This window comes from Balaenoptera physalus (assembly GCF_965194825.1).
Source record: "Balaenoptera physalus genome assembly, chromosome: 15".
Lineage (NCBI taxonomy): Eukaryota > Metazoa > Chordata > Mammalia > Artiodactyla > Balaenopteridae > Balaenoptera > Balaenoptera physalus.
In genome coordinates, this window is record NC_138894.1 from 57172368 (window position 1) to 57193027 (window position 20660).

Here is a 20660-nt window from a genome sequence, read left to right on the forward strand (position 1 = left end):
TGAAAGGGACGTTATCAGTGAAAAGGACAAAAATGCCAAGCTCCTTCCTCCCTGCCATTTGCAATCTAAATGGAGCCGCATTTGTCCTAGCTGCCCTGAGAAAAGTAAATGCTAAGAGCTGCGTGTGGGCCAGACGCCACCTGATGATTCATCTATGCCTTTGAGAATGCCCCGTTCACCTTAGATTGGCTATAACTTCCATTATAATATCCAAAGAGATGGGGATTGACAAGCCTTCTCCTCCCTCCTACCACTCACTTCCAGGAAGAAAAAAAAAAAAGAGTCCAGTGCTTTTTAAGTTATTATTGTAAACTTGATCTGTTAAGTAGTAAGTAGACAGGTGGAAGATGGGCAGTCCAGAGCACTCTTGCTATTTATAGCCCATGTCAGAGCTTTATTTATTACTATTGCCTCTTCTCAAATCCACTTAAATAACCTGTAAATTGTCAATGGTGTCCATGGAAACAAATTGGCAAAATGGACAAGGCACTTGGAAGAAAAGAGAGAGAGAGAGAACCACAAAGTACAAAAAGGACCCCGTCAAAAAATAAAACCAATTTTCTTTTTAAAATCACACACATGTCACTCTCATTACACTTATGATTTCAAAAGATAAAAGTCAGAACCAATTTCCCCGCCAGCATGTACATGACTCTTTCTGCAAGGAAACTGGGCAAGGCTGGGCAAGAGGCAGTAGGGCAGGACCTGCAGGCAAATTCACAGGATCTGGACTTTTTGTCCTGGGTGCCCCCTCTTTCCATCTTCTCTGCCCTTTTCCCCTATTTTTGGTTCTCTCTTATTCCCACTCTGGCATCCAGTGCTCACATTCTCCCCAGAGAGAAGTTTCCTGATTACCTACTTTTAAGTAAAGCTTAAATGACTAACCATGGGTGAAAGATGTGAGAAGGGATGCCCTTAACCAAGAGGGAAACTCAACTCTTTGAGCTCAAATTTTCATTCTGGCAACCTTTGACTTTGTTAGCAAGTGTACTAAAGTGTTAAGCATTGAATGCACCGTCTCTCCTGATATTCCTGCAATTTTAGAAATTTTTAGAGGCCAAGACTTTTAAAAATCATTCCAACAGCACTATCCCATGAGTGCCTTATGCCCAAATGTATGCTAAGCCCAAAGTAGACACCAAGAAAAGAGCCCTGCTATAAAACCGGCTGGGGAGAGGGGAGAGAAATCCATTCATGTATCCCTTCCAATATGCCTTTATTGAGTTTCTTCATGTCATGCAGGGCAAGTTGGTGGGTGTTGGAAGAATGGCAGGATACAAAAAATAAATATAAATAAGAGCTATTCTTATCATCACAGTTGAAAAACATATACAATCATAGTAATAATAGCTAAAATTATGGAGCGTTTTTCACTTGCCGGATGCTGCTCTAAGTGTCTTGCAGTATAAACTCATTTCATACCCACAACAACCTGTGCCTCTTCTCAGACCCACTTAAACAAACTGTAAATTTTCAGTGGTTTCTATGGGAACAAATTGACAAAATGGACAGTACACTCAAAAAAAATAAAGAAAGAGAGAGAATGCAGAGGACAAAAAAATGTTGTAAAAAATAAAACGAGGTTCCTTTCTAGAATCACACAAAATTGATAGCCAAGACAGTCATGAAACCAGGAGCAATTTTCCCTCTAACATGTATATTCACCTCTTCTCCAGGGGAGGTGAACAAGGCAGGTCAAGGGGAAGCAGGGCAGACCTGCAGGCAAGCCCACAAGGTCTGGGATTTTCACTTGGGCACCCCTTGCTTCTACATCCTCTGCACCTTCCCCCTTTTTTGAGCTGTCTCCCACTTCCAAGTCCAGCAGGTTAGTTTCATTGCTCCCATTTTAGAGAGGAGGAAACTGGGACACCTAGAGATTAAGGAACTTGCTCCAGGTGACACAGCTGGTAAACGGCAGAACTACGATTTGACTCAGGGAGCCTGGCACCGAGTCCATACTTTTAACCACTGTGGTAACTCCCTCCCTTAAGAAAATCACAATCACCTTATAGAGGAACTTATAAAGTGCCACAGGAGCACAGAGGCAAGAGTAAGAACTGGACCTTTTGCCCTGGTGTCCACTCTTTCCATCTTCTCTGGAAAGGGTATTGAAGGGTATTGGAGATTAAGTGGCTTTTAAAGTGAGTCTTGGGCTTCCCTGGTGGCGCAGTGGTTGAGAATCTGCCTGCCAATGCAGAGGACACGGGTTCGAGCCCTGGTCTGGGAAGATCCCACATGCCGCGGAGCAACTAGGCCCATGAGCCACAACTACTGAGCCTGCGCGTCTGGAACCTGTGCTCCGCAACAAGAGAGGCCGCGACAGTGAGAGGCCCGTGCACCGCGATGAAGAGTGGCCCCCGCTTGCCGCAACTGGAGAAAGCCCTCGCACAGAAACGAAGATACAACACAGCCAAAAATCTTTAAAAATATAAATAAATAAATAAATAAGACCCGGCACAACCAAATAAATAAATAAATAAATAAATAAGTAAATAAATAAAGTGAGTCTTGCAGAAGTTCACTAGGAAGCAAAGAGCATTTCACAGAACACCAGCAAGCGTGTGCATCACAAAATAGCATCACATGGTAGGCAAATGATGAGTGTGCTGATGTGAGTGCATCTTCAGATGTGCACGTTTAGAGGCAGGGATACCATGACAAGTGATAATGCTGGGAAGCTTAGCAGTGGTGAACTCATAAAAGAACTTTTACTATGTTATCCCTCCCACATCTGGTAAGATTTAAATGAATCCTTTAAAGCTTAAGTGTAATTTCTTTGAGAAAGTCTTCAGTGTTTCCAAGACTTACCTAGGAGCACTGGCCTCCTGGCGAATTCCATGCATTTCTTTATATTAATGGCACAGTATGCTGCGATTGCCAGTTTATTAAGCTCTCTCCCCACCCCCCCACCCCACCCCTGCTCCGTGCTGTCCTTGAGGGCAGAAAATGAATTTTTACGCTGAATACACATGTTCCTTGAGCAACGCCTGCCACGTAATGGATGCTCAGTAATACCCATAGCCTCTTTTCTACTCAAGGACCGCGTGCCTGGAAGTATTCCATCTTTCTTCTGCTTCATCATTTTCCTTTCGTCGAATTTACTGTCATCAACCTAGAAATGGACCCTTCTTTCTTCCTTATTAAAAAATCATTTTTGACCCTCATGTCTCTGTCTAGCCACTACACTATTTATCTTGTTCAGCTTCACAACAAAATATCTTAAGAGTTGTTAATTTTTGTTTCCAGACATCCTCACTCCCACTGTCGCTTTGACTAACTTCAAACAGGCTCACATCCCTCTATCTACCTCTCCACCAAAACTGCTCTTGCAACAATGACTAATAATCTTCATCTTGTCAAATTCAAAAGTCACTTCTCTGTCTTAATCTTGCTTGACTAATCCCTCCTTCTTAAAACACTTTTCCTTTCCTTCCATGATACCACATTCTCCAGAGTGCCCTGAGATTCAGTTCTGGTCTCCATTGTCTTCTCTCTGTATACTCCAAAAATAAACTCATGATTTCTTCCTTCTAGATTGTTCCTTCCTTGTTCTTCTCCATCTCAGTCAGTGGCCCCATCAGTTGTATAGTTAGTCCAAAACTGAGATGCTATTCTTCATACCTTCTTTTTGGAGGGAATAGGACTTAGTCTACACATAGATTCCATTAATGAGTATTATTAAGTCTGTCTCCTAACCATGTCTGGAATCCATCCACTTAGCTCTATTTCTATACCATCACCATCTATCACATAGATTATGGCAAGTCCCCCCTACCACCCTGTTTCCGTTCTTACCTCTTCAAATCCATTTTCCAAACAGCAACAAGAGTAATCATTTTTTCCAACCTCTTTTTTTTTTTGTCCTGAAATAAAACACATATACAGAAAGAACACAACACATAAATATTCAGCTCAGTGAATTACAATAAATCAAATATCCATGGAACCACCCCAAGTTCAAAGTCTAGACAGACTCGTACCAGCACATAAATCTTAAACAATCTCCTTCCAAACCCCAACCATCTCCCTCCCTCCTACAGATAACCACTATTTTGACCTGTACAATAAGTTACTTTTATTTATACTTTTATCACTTAATCATCCATCTGTTAACTAAAATAGAATTGTAAAGCATGCATTCTTTTAGTTCTGTTTTTTTCATTCAATATTGTATTTGTGAGTGTCATGAATATTGTTGTCTGTAGCAGTAGTTGATTTATTTCTATTGCTATATAGTATTCTACTGTGTGTTTATGTCATAATTTATTCATTCTATTCTTGGTAGAAATTTTAGTGTTTCCGCTTGTGGATCACTGCAAACAATACTACTCTGAATATTCTTCTATGTATCTCTTAGTAGACATGCACACACATTTTTCTTGGATACATATCTAGTAGTAGAATTGTTGGAATATAGATTATATGTATTTTCAACCCTAACAGAAAAGTTTTCCAAACGGATTATTCCAAATTGCAAGCATAGTACAATAAACACTTGTCTCTTCACCTAGATTCACTAATTATAAATGCTTTACCACATACTTTGCACTCTCCCTCACAGTAGTTTTATTTATTTATTTATTTTTGTCACTATGTATGGTTACTTCTTATTGGCATTCATCATTTTAAAGAAGCACTCCAGATCTTCAGATTAAATTGCAAACATCATGACCCCTCAGCCCTAAATACTTCAGTATACATTGCAGGAGAACAAAGACACTTTCTGATATATCACATTATCTGACATATTATCAAATTCAGGAAATTTAACATGAATAAAATACAGTTAACTAATACAGTGCTCCTCAAACTTCAGTGTGCATTCAAATCATCTGGGGATTTTGCTAAAATGTGAATCTAAATCAGTAGGTTTGTGATGTCAATGATTATCCATGTTTAATAAGCTCCCAGGTGAGATTAATGCGACTGATCCATGGATCATACATTGATTGGCAATTATGTAATGTATATACTCGAAGATTTCTGATGGTGTCAGTAATCTCCTTCAGAGCATTATCTTTTGTGATGCAGAATCAATCCAGGATCAAATGTTGCACTTACTTGTCATGGTCACTTTTATTATTGAAGGATATTCCAATGGGCTAAAATTTTAGGTTGCCAATTGGTTTTTTTCAGCACACTAAAGATATTATTTCATTGCCTTCTTCTAATTTTTCAAAAGTTATAATGCTTTTGAGAAATCAGCTTTCAGTCTCCATACTGCGCCTTTAAAGATTATCTCTTTTCCCATCTTCCATTTATTTCTAAAATGATCTTTCTTTTTGTTTTCTGTGATTTCACTGTGATTTGTCTAGGTATTGATTTGTTTTTATTTACTTTGCTATGGTTTTGTTGGACTTCTTCAATCTATGGATTGCAGTCTTTCATCACTTTTGGAAGATTCTTGGGCACTGACACTTCAAATATGTGATTGTCCGTTCCCTTCTCTCCATCATAAGTATATCTTGGATTTTACTGTGTCATCCTTGTCTTGCCCATTTTCCTATATTTTCAATTCTTTGGTCTCTCTGTGCATTGTTACAGATATTTTCTTCCAACCTACATTTCAGGCCACTACTTTTCTCTTCATCTATGTCTAATATGCTGTTTAACAATTTCATTGAGTTTGTAATTTTGTTTATTGCATTTTCAATCTCAGAATTTATATTAGTTCCTTTTTAAATCTGCTGTGTCGCTTTTTAGAGGGTCAAGTTTTCTGCCAATATTTTGTATCTTGTCTTTTGTCTTTTTGAAGATGATAGGTTAAATTGTTTTAAATTCCAGTATCTGAAGCCCTTGTGGGCCTATTTTCTATCTTCGATGTTTCTACTCTTTCTCATTTACATTTTCTTATCTGCATACACCTGGTTCTTTGATTCTGCCCAAGATATTGTATTTTTAAAAAATATTTTTGGAATTCACTGGGTCCTAGAACGATGTTAATTTCCTTGTTAGGGAACTTTGCTTTGTTTCATCCAAGTACCTGTGAGAACTACAATCAGGAATCACCTTAATACAACTATAAGGCCTGAGAATTCCCGAATTACTGAGAGGATTCAAAACTCTGCAGTCAATGCAATAGCTGATTTACAAGTTAATCCTTTCACCTAGGGTGCAGCTCTTCAGAAGTTTTTCAGGGAAACTTCTAAAATTTAGATCTGTTCTGCTGGCCCTTCTAAGCTGTCAAAAGGGCTATTCCACTTCCTAGATGTGTCTTTGATCAGCAAATGCCTCTTGGGCAAAAGTGGACCCCAGATACTGGGATCTTCAAGATGCTGTTATAATAATTTCTCACAAACTTATTAGTTCCTCAAGGCCCTCTGCAAATTAAAAAGCAAAAATTGGTCTATGTTTTATCCTCAGTGGGATTAGTCTGAACTACTTAGTCTACTAGTTCCAAAGACTGGAATCTAAATAATATTTTTGAAATTTATATAATGAGACCTAACTTTGAAGCCCCAAATAATAGATATTAAATACAAAAGTGAGGTGACGAAGATGCAGACTTTTCAAAATAGGTTTCAGAAAGCCAGTGAGACAGCTGGTCTAGAAGGAAGACAAAAAGGTACTGAGAGAAATGCAATGGAAGTGTGGATTTTCTTAAGCCCAGAGAAAGGATTTCTAAGACTAGTCTGAGAGTTTGAGAAACAGTTCTAGAACACAGAAGAACAGTGCTGACTTAATCTGAAAGAATCCAAAGATGAGAGGCCAGCTAAAGCATCACACAGTAGCAGAGTAAATGCTTTATCTGGGAAGCAACTACTCTCAGTGATGGTCAAAGATGCAAGAAAGCAGGGGACTAGATATGGAAACTCTGGTAAGCATACAAGCTTAAGATCATTTTGAAAGTCATCCTGAATCCAAAGGGTTGCTTCCGGGGACCATGAACTTCCAACAGAGGGTATATGTGAAGTGGAATTCCCAAGTGAAAGGAGCTCAGTCTGAGGACCCAGCCAGGGCGCCTCTGAAGAATCCACAAATGTCATAAGAAAGATACTTTATACATCTTACAGGCATGAGGAAGGCAAAGCTGTCCTCTAAATATACTAGTCAAATAAGAACTGTTTGTTCCGCTACTTTTCTTCTTCACATGCACTCTAATCCCAAAAAGGAACAGCATCTAGCAGGTAGGAGAACAGGTGAGCAAGCAAAAAGAATGGATCTGACTGCATTCTGCTCCTTGAAGGCAGGAAGCCTCAGCTGCAGGTGAAGGGGAGAAATCTTGCCATTAAATGAAGATTAAAGTCTCGCTTAATATATCAGATTGGACATCCTGCTTTCTGTATTGAGTTGATATTTGTGGCTTAAGGAAACCATAGGGCTTTCTATTACCTAGAAGTCACTGGAAAATTCATGGAGGTCTCTAAGGTGTTTGATCAGAGGGGGAGAAAGAAATTTTCAGTGAATTAATTTTAAAGGGTTGATGGGAGGTAAAAATAAGTTGAGTTTTTGACGAGATCCCACTTTCCTGAGTAAGAAATAAATGACATCATAGTTTCAGGAAGATGACTCCGGAAGGGAAAAGTAATATAGGTTATATGGAGAAGAGGTCAAAGTCAGAAATGCTAAACAAAAGCCACTGTTATGATACTCCTATGTGAGATGGTGAGAGAATGGAGGCCTTTCAGGCTCGAGGGACCTGGAGGTAATAAGCAGCACTTGTGTCAGCCCCAGAACACCTGTGGGGGTGACACAAGTACTATTACTATTAATCTATTAATCAAAATTCTCTATATCTGTATAACCTCTGTGATTTATTTTCAGTGTTGTCTTCAACTCACTGTTAATTTTGCTGATCCTCACTTTCCTCACTTATAAAATGAGAAAACTAATACCTGAGATATGAATGTGATAAAATATACAATGATAGATAAACTCAAGTTTATGGAATTGAGTTAAATGGAGTTGAGTTATCTAAAAGAAAGAATGAATGAATGCCTGGCTCTAGTGTCAGATTAGGAGGGAAGAAGGGCTAAGCTCTGCATCTTGAAACCCAGTTCAGATGTTACATTAGAGCTGAAATTCCTCATGTAACCATTTCTGTGTGTGAGGTTTCCTTTAATAATCAAAGTCATGTTTAAATATTAAAGAGGTGGTTTTACTGCCTCAAGGACTAGTCTGGAGAATCCACCTAGATGAGCATAAACCTGTTGGGGTGAATGATCCTACTTGTTATTCAGATGAGTATTTACCAGCCAACATCCAGTCAGAGCCCTGTGCTAAATGCTGCTGGCAAATCTTCCCATGATGCCTGAGTTGAAGTGAATACCAAGGCGGTGTCAGCGGCTGGCTTTCATTAGGTACTCTGACTGAGTTGAATATTGAAACAAGGCCACCTGATAGAGTTATCCTGGATTCCTGCAGGAGGAGACCAGAGGTGCTGGAAGTAAAATGAGATGCAGGTGGGAAAGCATAATAAGTTCTGCAATTTACAAGTGTTAATATGAAAAATCAGAATGTGAACCTCACTGGAAAGGATCTATAGGCTATTTATCTACTCAAAGTGACCTTGTAATCTATCAGTCATTAAAGTGATAGCAAAGAACATGAATGCCACCCTGTGGCTACCAGCAGAAATTATACTTAATATAACATAATTTTACATAATTAGAGGATAATGGGAATGTGATTAAAAGAAATCATGCAGATGCCAGGAGAAAGAGGGATGGCCTGGATAAACAGTTATCACTGCTAATATATGATGCAGGGAAGCATTACCCCAAATATTAAGGAAATAAAGTCCCTAGTCTCTTTAAATAATGTAAGCAAAGAAATAAACTCTGATTATACGCACACAAAGCATTCGACAAAGACATAAATAGATTACTGGTAACAACAGAGACAAGAACAGAGAAGGAAAGGTATGTCTTTTGGCATCCTTGTCACTTAAGCATACTAAGATTATGAGAGCCTCACATATACACAAAGATGGTAACTCCTACGTGCTCACATGTGTCTCCTTATAAACAAACGTGCATATCCCAATTCACAGACCCTTTTTTCTTCTGTGAGTTTTTTCTTCACCTTATTACTGCAAAATGATTGGTGATTTCAGTCCCTTGTTCACCAGATTTTCACAGAGCCAGGTACTGTCCTAAGTCCTGGGGCTAGAGGTCCCTGCTCTCACTGAGCTTACGTTCTATGTGGATCAACAGACAACGACCAAATAAGCAAATAAGCACATGTCAGGTGGTAAACAATTCAACGGAGAAAAATTAAACAATGCAAATGGAACGTTGAGTGCTGGAGGGTGGAAGAGGGGTGGAGAAAGCATCTTATACAAGACAACATTTGAAAGCCTGAAGGACGCAGTGAGGGAGCAAGCCATGCACACATGGGGGGCAAGGAAACTTCCAGGCAAACGGGATTACAAGTACAAAGGCTCCGAGGTCAAGTTTGCTTGGTGTGTTTGTGGAACAGTGAAGAGGCCAGCATGGCACAAAGCAAGTGAGAGGAGGAGTGTTTGGGGATGAGGAAGAAGACGTTATGGCAGTGGGAGGGCAGCTGGGCACACAGGGCTTTATGGACAATTTCAAGGACTCTGGCTTTTACTCAAAATTAGAGTTTTCTGACATGCTCTGACTTATGCTTTAAAAGAATCAACCAAGCAAGTGTAGAAAAGGGACTATAGGGGCGAAAACAAAGTGGCTATTTCAAAAGTCCAAGAGATGATGATTGTGACTTGGTCCAAGATAGTAGCAATGAACAAGGTAATGGTAGTCATATGTTTGGGCAGATAATAAAGGTAGAATCAGCATCATTTACAACTGGATTCAATGTAGGGATGCAAAAAAGAGAAGAGTCAAAGGGTTTGGCCTGAGTAATCAGAAGAATGGAGTGGTCATTCACTTATTTGGAAAAGACTAAGAGAGTTTAGGTGAGTAAACTTGGGAGTTTCTCTTGGGAAATGATAAGCTTGGAGCATTTCTTAGCTATCTAAATAGAGGTGTTGGGTTGAGGCGTAGGGTTATCAAATTTAGCAAGTAAAATGCAGATGTCCAGTTAAATTTGAATTTCAGATACACAATGAATAATTTTAAATATAACCATGTCCCAAATATTGTATTTACCTATGCTAAAAGATTATCCGTTGTGTATCTGAAATGCAAATTTAACTGAGCATCCTGTATTTTATCTGGCAGTGCTAGTTTAAGAAGGCATTTGAGTTTCAAGTGTGGAGTTCAGGAAAGAGTTCTTGATGGGGATGCAAATTCAGGAATCATCATTAAAAACTGAAGCTGCTTGAGATCACCTAGGGATGAGGAATGGATAGAAAAGAGACAAGACCTGAGAATATGCTTTGGGGCCACATTCATAAATAAATAGCACAGTGTGGTTATCAAGCTTCAAACCATCCCAGACTTCATTAGCCTTTGAATATGAGCCACAGAATTATTCACACCTGACGCTCTCAGAAGCAAACAGAGGCCAGTTCCAAAGTGCATTTCTCCCAACGTGTCTGGAATAACACTTCTCCCCACATGTTATCACTCTTATCACATGGTGAGCTTCTGTAAAATACAGGGGCAAATAAGCAAACTACCCAGTATCAAGATATAAAGGGAAGAAATCTCACGAGGTCCATCCTGGGTCACCATAGTAACATAGGTTCTGAAATTATTTAATCTATTTTCAAATTTCATCTCCAAGGTGAGCAAAATCAATGTAAGAGAAGAAATATTAGGCCAGTGAAGGCCAGTGGTATATTTAAGTTTTAATGTCAGTGTTTCGAACTTTAAGAGAAAGAGCGTGAAGGTTTGTGTAGATCTCCGTTTTATTTCACTTAGAAATACTTCAGGTTTCTAAATGGAAGAACAAAGGGTCACTAGGAGATTAATGGGCAGTCAATTTGGAATAAATGAAGCAGACTACCTGATAATATGGTTATGGGAATGCAGAGCTTTATTCCTGTGTATAGACGCTAAGACTACTTGGCTATTTCACTCTCTTAGTGCGCTTATCTGCACTTATCTCATCCCTCTAGGAGAAGTCATTTAAGCGGCTGGCCGGATTCTTCCTTCTGTCCTTTTATAAGCTCATCAGAGTGATATAACCTACAGGTCATAAACAAACCTGCCTTTGCTGTTGAACAAATCGTAACTTCTCTTGTTTCTGCCCTTCCTAATTGTGTGATCTGGGGCTTGTTAATTAACCTCTTAATTTTAGATTTCTCCATCTGCAAATGAGAGTACTAACAGTACCTGGCATGCAAGAATTTTGTAAGGATTAAGTGAGATAAGCATATGAATCTTTTAGTAGAGAATCCGCCATGTAAAAAGTGCTCAACAAATGTTTGATATCATTAGTATAACCGTTAATGCTATGCAGGCAGTGTCTATGAGTGAAAACTGTGCAATGGTATTCAAAGCAACATCAACTGAGAAAAAAATTTTAAATGTAGTGTTCACATCTTCCATATCTAATTGCTGCCCAAGCTCCTTGCTTTGTAAAATGTAGTGAATTCCTACACTACATTAATGGAATGGAATGACTGACTGGGGTCAATTGCTGCTGCCCTGACTGAGGTTATAGCTGTCACTCTGGAACTAGCCCACGACTTCAGGAGTCTACTATTCTTGGCATGGTTCACTGACATATCTAGAAATATCTACCCCACTAGGCATTGTAATACTGTCCTCTAACATGAATTTTGAGAACAGATTTATAGAAAGAAATGTAATTAATGAAAAAACCATATACTTTATAAACTTTAAATATGGAGATTACAAATCACAGTTAAAGAAATGACCAAATTTTGTTTTCATCATGAGAATAAAGACACTACTTGGAGTAAGTGGTAAAGTAGGATTTGGAGGCAAAGACACTGTAATTCCCAGACTTTGGGCTTCCCTACTCTCTGGGCATATCTTCTAACAGTCAGAAGCTCATTCCCAAAACAAAGCGATTTCCTAGAGAAAAGGCTGTGGGACCCTCCCAGTACCCCTTCCCCCAGGGCTACCTGGCCCAGGCCACAACCTAATCCCCGCTTTCCCTATCTCCTCCTCTTCATTCGTAAGGATGGTCTGCACAATTTTCTGTTTTCCAGAGCACCAAAATGGCACAAACATGTCCACCTGCAAAACAGCGATACAGTATTTCCTCACGACTGTATCATCTGTATCAAACTCCTGAGCTGTATCATCGGATGAATAATCACACTAGATTGCAGAAGAGGAAAACTTTATTACTTCACAATATCTATTAATAAGAACCCATAAGGATATCATTTCTTTCTAGGGAAGCAGGATGGATATGGTTTGGTCCACATATTAAAAGGTAAACATGTATGTAGAAACACAATCATTTGAGATACTAGACTAAACTATATGAAATTGCTGGTAATTGACCATTTTTCCCTACAAATACAGCCGTCTCATACAGTTCAACCTAATAGAAACATTACATTATTTTACTAAGTGCATATTGCCTTTGGAGGGAAAAAAAGTGCTGAATTATTGAACTAACATTTGTCATCACAAAAAGATACTTCAGGCAATCAGTGTGATTCTGAGGAACCCCAAACTTTTCCATCAATACTCAGAATGAAGAGACCTGAGAAAATATCATATGCCCATTTTGCAGGTGGGAAGGTTAAAGGTCCACTAAAAATAAACTGGCCAACCATAATGTAAAATGATCGCCACCATGTTCCTCATCACTTAGTGTCCAATTCTTGGCACACACACAAAAAATATTTTAGAGAATGAGAAAACAGGAGGAAAACTGTTGCAGAGAAACAAAAGTTATGAAAGAAAAGGGAAGGTACCTAAGAGTTTAGAGGACAATAGAGGGGGTGTTGATGCACTAAACACGAATGCAGAAGTCAGTCATGGCAATCACTGACTAAAAGCAAGTTCTCACTTCCTTTAGAAGGCATCCAATTCATCTCAGTTCTTCTCTCACCAGATTCAAAATATGTGTTCCTAAGACACTGCTTCTCTATGGCTGTCACTTTTTCTCCCTTCAAAAGCTGTTCTTGCTGAGTAGATCTCAGCCCTGTTACATAGTTTTTTAAAAAAATCCCAAAGACTGCTTTGAGGCAGGAAGAAAAGAAAATCAGCGAGTCATCATGAAAAGGAGGACCAGGAGGCCCAGTTCAAAGGGACACTTTAAAAAGCCCTACTCTTTCTCACTCATGGGGATGGCCAAGATGCTCATGTACCATATGTGGGCCGCATCATATCACTTAAACTCATTCATACTGTGGGGCTTAAGGCAATATATTTCTATGAGATATTTCGGTTTTTAAAACATATTCCCAACTGTTATCACATCAACCCTATGAGATAGGTAGGAAAAGCAATGCTGTCCCTCTGAATGGAAAAGTAGAAAGTTTTTGCTAATAAGGAAATCGAGGCTCATGTAATTTGCTCAAGACCTCAGAAGTATTGCAGGAACCATGACTAGAATCTAGGCCCTCTGATCGTTCAGTTTCAGAAACAGCATGCTTTGGATCTAGAGAGATCTGAGTGTCAGCTCTATAAACCAGTGTCCTTTGTAGTCACCTGAGTGTCAATTTTGTTAGCTATAAAATGTGAATAATAGTGTCTATTTCATGGGACCACAGGCTGTGCTCAAGGAATGCTGATTCTCTTTCCCTTGCCTGCCAAAGACAGAGAATGCTATGATGGGGAAAGTGAAGTAAAATGAGTGGGTATTCAAAATGGTTAACCATGAAAAGCGGTAAAGGAAAACAGTTTTCTGGGTCAAAGCTTGAAACTACAAGAATGTCTTTAAAGTTTTGGTGTCTCCTAGACAGTGTTATCCAAATAGCTTCAATCTGAAACTGACATTCTTAAGGTTGTTCATTTTCTCTGTTAAACATGAATAATATGCTGCTTTAACCTGGGGATTAAATATACTTTAAAACCTAATTAAAAATGAAGATTACAATGTACTTCCCTTTATCCAAAGGAAACAAAATACACAAGTTGTCCTAGAGGTTAATGCAAAAAAGACCTTGTTATCTTGATTATTTTACCTTTCTAAAACATTTCAATTCAAACCTAAATTGAATATTGGATTAGCCTGAATGAAGGGTGGTAATTTCTTGAAAAACACGTCATGGCCATCTCTGAATTATCCTTATTTACAGACGGAACCAAAGAAACAAAATCCCTAAAACAGCACATTGCCTCGAAGGATTTTCCTGTCATAAAGATCAGAATACGTGTAATGTTGTATGATTTGAGGAAATACAAACTATTTCTTTATGAACATACATATCTTTGGGTTTGCTAAACACGGTAAACTATCAGTTTTGTACAAATTAGTTCATCAGCTTAGCTAGTTGTCACCTCCACTCTAAGCAGGACAATGAGAGAATAGGACATGGGAATAATAAATTCTGATGTGGCAACACTGAATTCACTGGGAACATTCATTTCTCAGTGCTTCTGGACAGCATAAAAGTGCAAGGTAGAAGAAGAGAGACCACCAATACCAAGAGTTCCCCATTACCTTTTGCCTGGATATGATACACTATTGAAATTTATAGGCTATTAACTGCTATTTTTCAAACATTTATTTATTCTTTTTTATTCAAGAAATATTTGGAGCGCTATTTGCCATGCACAGTGCAAAGGCTTAGGGGAAAAAAGGCTGATTGACTCATGGCTACTGTTCTCAAACAGTTTAGAATGTAGTGATGCATAAACTTGTTTTAAAATAAGTTTACATTCCCTGAACCACATATAATGGAAGTGGCATTACGGAGTCACCAACTGAACATTAAAAGCTAAATGTAAGCATGTCAAACTATAAGGCATTAGCTAAACAGGTTATGGTGCACGCTGTAATGGAATGTGATGAAATGGTTTAAAAATAGAGTTCTTGAGTTCTATTTAAGAACGTAAGAAATTGCTCACAGTATATTAAATGAAAAATCAGTTTTAAAATACTGCATCTATTATACCTCAATACTTAATGGCTTAAAATAACAATATAGCACATCTTATAATCTTTTGGTTGGCTAAAGAGTCTTTCTGCTGGATTCTTCTGGGATCACTGATGCAGGAGTGCTAGGCAGTGCAGCTAGAGGCTCACCAGGGGCCTGGCTTATCTGGGACATCTAGGATGACTGGACTTACCTATCTATAAATGTGGTATTTTATCCTTAACGAGGCTTAACTTCTACTTGGATTATGCTTTCTGATGTCCCATTGGCCAGTGAAAGTCACAGGGCTAATCCCAAAGTCAGTGCGGGAGGGGACTATACAAAGGCATATGTGTACATGGAGGAATGATTCATTGGGAGTCACAGTACATATAACCTACCAAAATTGTATGTGCATTATAATCACATTCTAACACACATATCTCATATACACAGTCTGAAGGGGACATCCCCAAATATTAATTTATCTTTATAAGCAACAGTGAGGTTATAAGAATTTTTTCTTTACTTTTTAATCTACATTTTAAAAATTTTCCTACCATGAGCATATATAGGATGCATGATTTCTATTAAAGATTCAAAATTAGTGTAAATAAAATTATCTGTGGATATTTCTCAACAGTATAGAATTGGTTGAACCGTTAACAGAGCTGAATGATACACATTGCAAAGCAAAAGCACCACTTCAAGACACTATCTTCCTTCTCTCCTTCATTCTTCTGGAAGGAAATCTGCCACACTGCCATTGCTATTTTTTCACAACTTTGCTAGATGTCACCCATCCATTTAGTTTGGAAGTGTTGAAAATTACATATGAGTCAGGTGTTATTCATCAAAAATTATGGTAATATTAGCATGCTTTCAGACAGTGATTTAAATACACACATACCTATAGCCAAATCGAGTTATACTCACGAGGGTCACCCCGCTTTTTGATAATGCTCCCATTTCTAAAGCCCTGCTAATGTGCTTTCTGTCTTCTAATTGTCCTCACCTCTTTGTAGTCTATCATTTCCTCAAGGACCACTGTGATCTGAAGCCTCACCTAACTTACCTAACTAGCTCAGCCCACACTGATATCTCCTCTTGCACAGTTTATTTGATCAACTGGTTATATTCTGTTTTGCATTACCATTTAATGACTTATCTTATGTTTGTACAGGCCCTCAATTAATGTTTGAAATCTATGTGAAACTTTGATTATTTACGTGCCTTCAAATTTCAATTAGTTGAGCCTTTGGGTTTTCAAAGGTAAAGAGCGATTCCACCTTCCATCCTTCGCCTTGCAGCAGGAGAAAAAGGGGTATAGATTTCCTGCTTATGAGCACTTGTCATTTCTCCTGAGCTGTGACACTACTTTTTGGTAAGGGAAGCTCCTTACAAGTGGAAAGTTCTGGTGTCTGAGCAGGTGTGCCCACGTTTTGGAGATCTGTGAAGGGCATTTAGCGAGAAAGCATTTTAGTAAATGAAGAAATCTCTCTGTAGCTTTCACTCATCACAAATTGAACAAACTCATTTTGAAGACCCTCTTGCCTTCCCCACTACCCACTTCCTGAGTGTCTTTTCTGTCATCCGGAGATGAGAGAAGATGATTTTGGCAGAGAGAAGACTTACATGTTTATATTTCCTGCAGCCTGAGTGGAGGCAGATAGCTCTTGTTGCATCATGGAGATACGAGGAAATGGGGTTATTTCAAAAGCAATAAAAGTTTCCTTTATAGTCTCCTCTTTTTTACACCAGTTGTTTAAATCTGAATATTTCCTAGCTTTCTGCAGTGATAAATAGGTTGAAAAAATGTTTATCTAATAAAGTCCATGCTATTAAATAAAGCAAATTTGTTTTGGAAAGAGGTGCATCATCACTTTCTTCCACTGGCATCCAAAGTAGGATTTTAGGAGCTTTTCTATCCTTTTTCCTTTTCTTTTATTCCTCCCTCCCTTCCTTCTTCTCTGCCACTCCTTTGGGGTTCATTGTCCACATTTGTCCCCTGATGCTGCCACAGGAACATGGTGGGGATCTCAACATCCTGGTGGTGACGCTCAGTGGTCTCTCCTTCCTTGACATGATCCTCTTTCCATGAGATCTGTATAGAGAGAAGACTGCTTATCCAAGCCAAAAAGGAGTTTGCCAGGTTTCAAGAGTGTAGCCTGTCCCCAGTTGAGTTTTTGAGGCAGACAAAGTTGTCTTCTGGGCTCCAGGCTCAGATGTCTGCTATGGTCCCTTTGTGATTCCCTAGCCAGCCTGCCCCACATTCTGCTTCCTTTCAGCACCAAAGAGGGTATTATTAGTGCAAATATAACATGCTAAGAAGTTGTGTCATGTCTTAAGTTATTTCAAACATTAGGAGAAAAGCAAGTTTGTCATCCATTCAGTGAAAGCACGGGAGAGGCTTCTTACCTACCTACATGCTAATTGTGGTCTGAGAGGAGTGTCTAATTTGAGAGTCTGAGAAAATGACTCTGAGAGTCATTTTCCCCACTAACTGTGCACTAATTCACTCTATGCATTAGTCATACCCATACAGTGTAGAACAGGGGTCAACAGCCCTGGAATCAGATGCTTGGGTTCAAAGCATGGTTCTACCACTTTTTAGCTGAGTGATCTTGGGCAAGTTCTTTTACTTCTATGTGCTTGAATTTCTTTTAATCTATGACCAAACCTACCTCATAAGCTTGTTGTGAGATTAAATGAGATAATGCAAGTTCTTTTACTTCTATGTGCTTGAATTTCTTTTAATCTATGACCAAACCTACCTCATAAGCTTGTTGTGAGATTAAATGAGATAATGCATGAAAAGCACTTTCAACAGTGTTTACCACATTGCAAGCACTCAATGAATGTTATTATTATTATTATATTTGTATCCATTCCTTAGACTACCTGAGAGTACCAGGCTTATCAAATGTCTCGCCTACAGTATCTGACTTAGAAGGCCTTACTCCCTCCATGACCAGGGATGCTTAGACCAGTCTAAGAAATAAGAATAGATTTATAAAAGGAAACTAAAGGTGATTATAAGAAGTTAATTAATGCAACAAAATTTTATAGTATCATGGACCTGAAAGGAAATCAGAGATGGCCTGACCTAAAAATATCAATCATAATAACATGTGGAGTTTAAATATGCCTTCTGTCAACCCTAACACACACACACACACACACACACACACACACCCTATCCATCCTAACCTCCCACCTCCATCCTATTCAACATCTACCAAATCTCAAACATAAATTCTGATAAGATTCCTTGAAAGCCCCAACTATATGTTAGGCTCCAGTCTCTTAGATGATCTGATATATCTCTACCTATTTCTTGTCCACTGGAGTCTACATATCCTGACTAACACTCTCAGCTTATGGAGGAGAAATGGCTCTGCCAAAGAAAGACATGTTGCTAAGTATGGTGGACCAGTGCTTCTCTGGCTCTTGTCCCCACCCTGCCAGTTTTAGGGTCTCTAACTTCTTGTGATGTATGCTTCCCCAAATAATTTCTGGCAGCCCTTAGGGAACATCCCATATATGCTCAAAATCAAACTGTCCTTTCAGCCACTGCATGGTTTCTCTGTTCTTCTTTGCACCCTGTTGGCCACTCTTTGAATTACTAAGTCATGTTCCAAGTATTTCTGGGTCCACGGTGCCTCCAGCTACTATGGCATCTTCCAGTTCCCACTGCTGCTTCCGCTGAGCATTCTTGCTGGCACTCCTAATGATCTGCCATCTCCCATCCAGCACCGCTGCCTCCCCCTGGGCACTGTACCCCCACTGACGCCCTGGGACCTATAAGGTGCCAAAGGTATGTGTTTTGTAGTATATCCTGTTACACAGAAAACCAAGGTAATGCAACTTGTATAGCATCCTGCTCCCAAATTTCAGAACAACTCTTTCTTTCAGTTTCTTACTTATGGCTCCTGTTTTCCTCACTTGTGTCTCTCGCTGGGGTTGCATCTAAAATTGAGTAGAGGAGCAGGGCAAAAACACTGTAATGAATTCAGACAATTTTTGTTTCTACTTTAATTTGGCTTTCTGATTCTCCTATCCATTAGGACGTGGCCTCTGAAACTGAATTCATAAGTAAAACACAATAACAAAAATAAGAACCAACACTCTTTGAAAATTTACTCTGTGTAGGGCATGGTGCTAACCACTTTACCCACATGCATGCGTTTCATATTCACAACCACCCCATGACAAAGGTAATATTATCAACTCGCATTTATAGATGAAACCAAAAGATGTTTAGTCACTTGTGCAAAGGCTTATAACTGCTAACGGGCAGAGCAGATATTCTAGCCAAGTGTGGCTGCCTCCAGAATCCAAGATCCTAACCACTCTACTTTATGGCTAGGCTTCACAGAGTTTGCAAACTCACTAAAATTATATATATAAATGTTGCATTATGTAATTTTTTCTGGCGAGAAATATGAAATTCTCAAAGGGTCATAAAAGGTCCTAGCTTTATGTTGAGCTTTACTATAGGAGGCCCTACAATCTCTTACAAAATTAGGTACTTGCTACATCTACCCCATTGGGTCACCAAACCTGCCCAGATACATCTGAACCTCAGTAGTAGATTTACTGCCACTGTGACTCCCACTGTGACTAGTTACAAGCAGCAGAGCCAAGACCATGTGTTTAGCTGTGTTGAGCTGATTCAAGCCATAAGATCACGTGCTTCTCATCTTCCTACCTTCTAGACTGAAGGTCTTTCTGAAATCTTTCTGGGTGACTAAAGGCCCTGTGAAATCAGGGGGTTGAAGAGATGGAAACGAAAGAATCCAATCCATGGGAATGGAGAGAAGACTGGAAGCCCAGTTGGCGGGAGCCTCCATTCTAGGGGCTTACGGCAAGGGCATCCCTCCCCACCTGTGTCTGCTCAGACAGCGCCACGGAGTGACTTAGCAGGCTGCAGCTGTGCAGATTTCCATCGCTGATAAAACTGTGCCTGAGAGGTATTTGCTGATGATTGTCAACAATCAAATGAATTATAGATGATGTTGGTAAACAAAATGCTGCCTTGATGAATGAGTCTGGCTCTACTCTGACATGACTGCTAAAGTCATTCAAAGCACTGATTAAACCCATTACTGTAAAATAATCACCATCCATTACCTTTAATGTCGTGAACTGACAACCTAGTTAAGGCAGCTGATAGTGTCAGCAAAGTGATTTGTTGTACTGCATGTCCATCGACGATAAATCACTTCCATAAATCAATGAACAGTAGCAATAAAACAATATATTTTCATATTTCCTGACATTCAATTACAGAGTGTGTATACCGCCTTATTCTTAAACACAAACACCGATATGGAAGGATTCAGCATTCATCAACAACGAACACAGGATTAATTCTATTTTAGCCTAGACTGGAGGAGGCATGTACAATTATGTATGTGTGTGTGTGTGCATGTGTGAGCATGTGCCTTCTTCAGCTACTTATCTACCTGATGCTGCCAGAATAACACATTACACAAGCATAAAGATGATACTAAGATGTTCCTTGTCCTGAACTTAGATAAGGAAAGGCAATAATATACAGAATAAAGAGCAGTGGACCAGGAATTAGGATGTCTGAAAACTCTACTTTTAAACCAACTGTTGACCTTGCACAAGTCACTTAAACTTTCTGGGATTTAGTTTCTTCATGTCTAAAGTGGGGATGATACCTGCCTACTTCAGAGAGTGATTATAACAATCAAGTGATGATACACTATATATGAGAATCTTTTTCAAAATGTAACACCTTCAAAATTTAGTTTTC

At 39.1% G+C, this 20660-nt stretch overlaps 1 protein-coding gene across 1 annotated transcript in view; it reads right to left on the reverse strand.

Moving 5' to 3' along the window:
* Positions 1–20660, reverse strand: part of LOC309644244 (uncharacterized protein) — a 766088-nt gene that overhangs the window by 343935 nt on the left and 401493 nt on the right. The window contains exon 4 of the mRNA XM_082427907.1: positions 3796–3863. Coding sequence (XP_082284033.1) covers positions 3796–3836 — 41 coding nt within the window. The 5' untranslated portion in view covers positions 3837–3863. The remainder of the gene's footprint in view (positions 1–3795; positions 3864–20660) is intronic.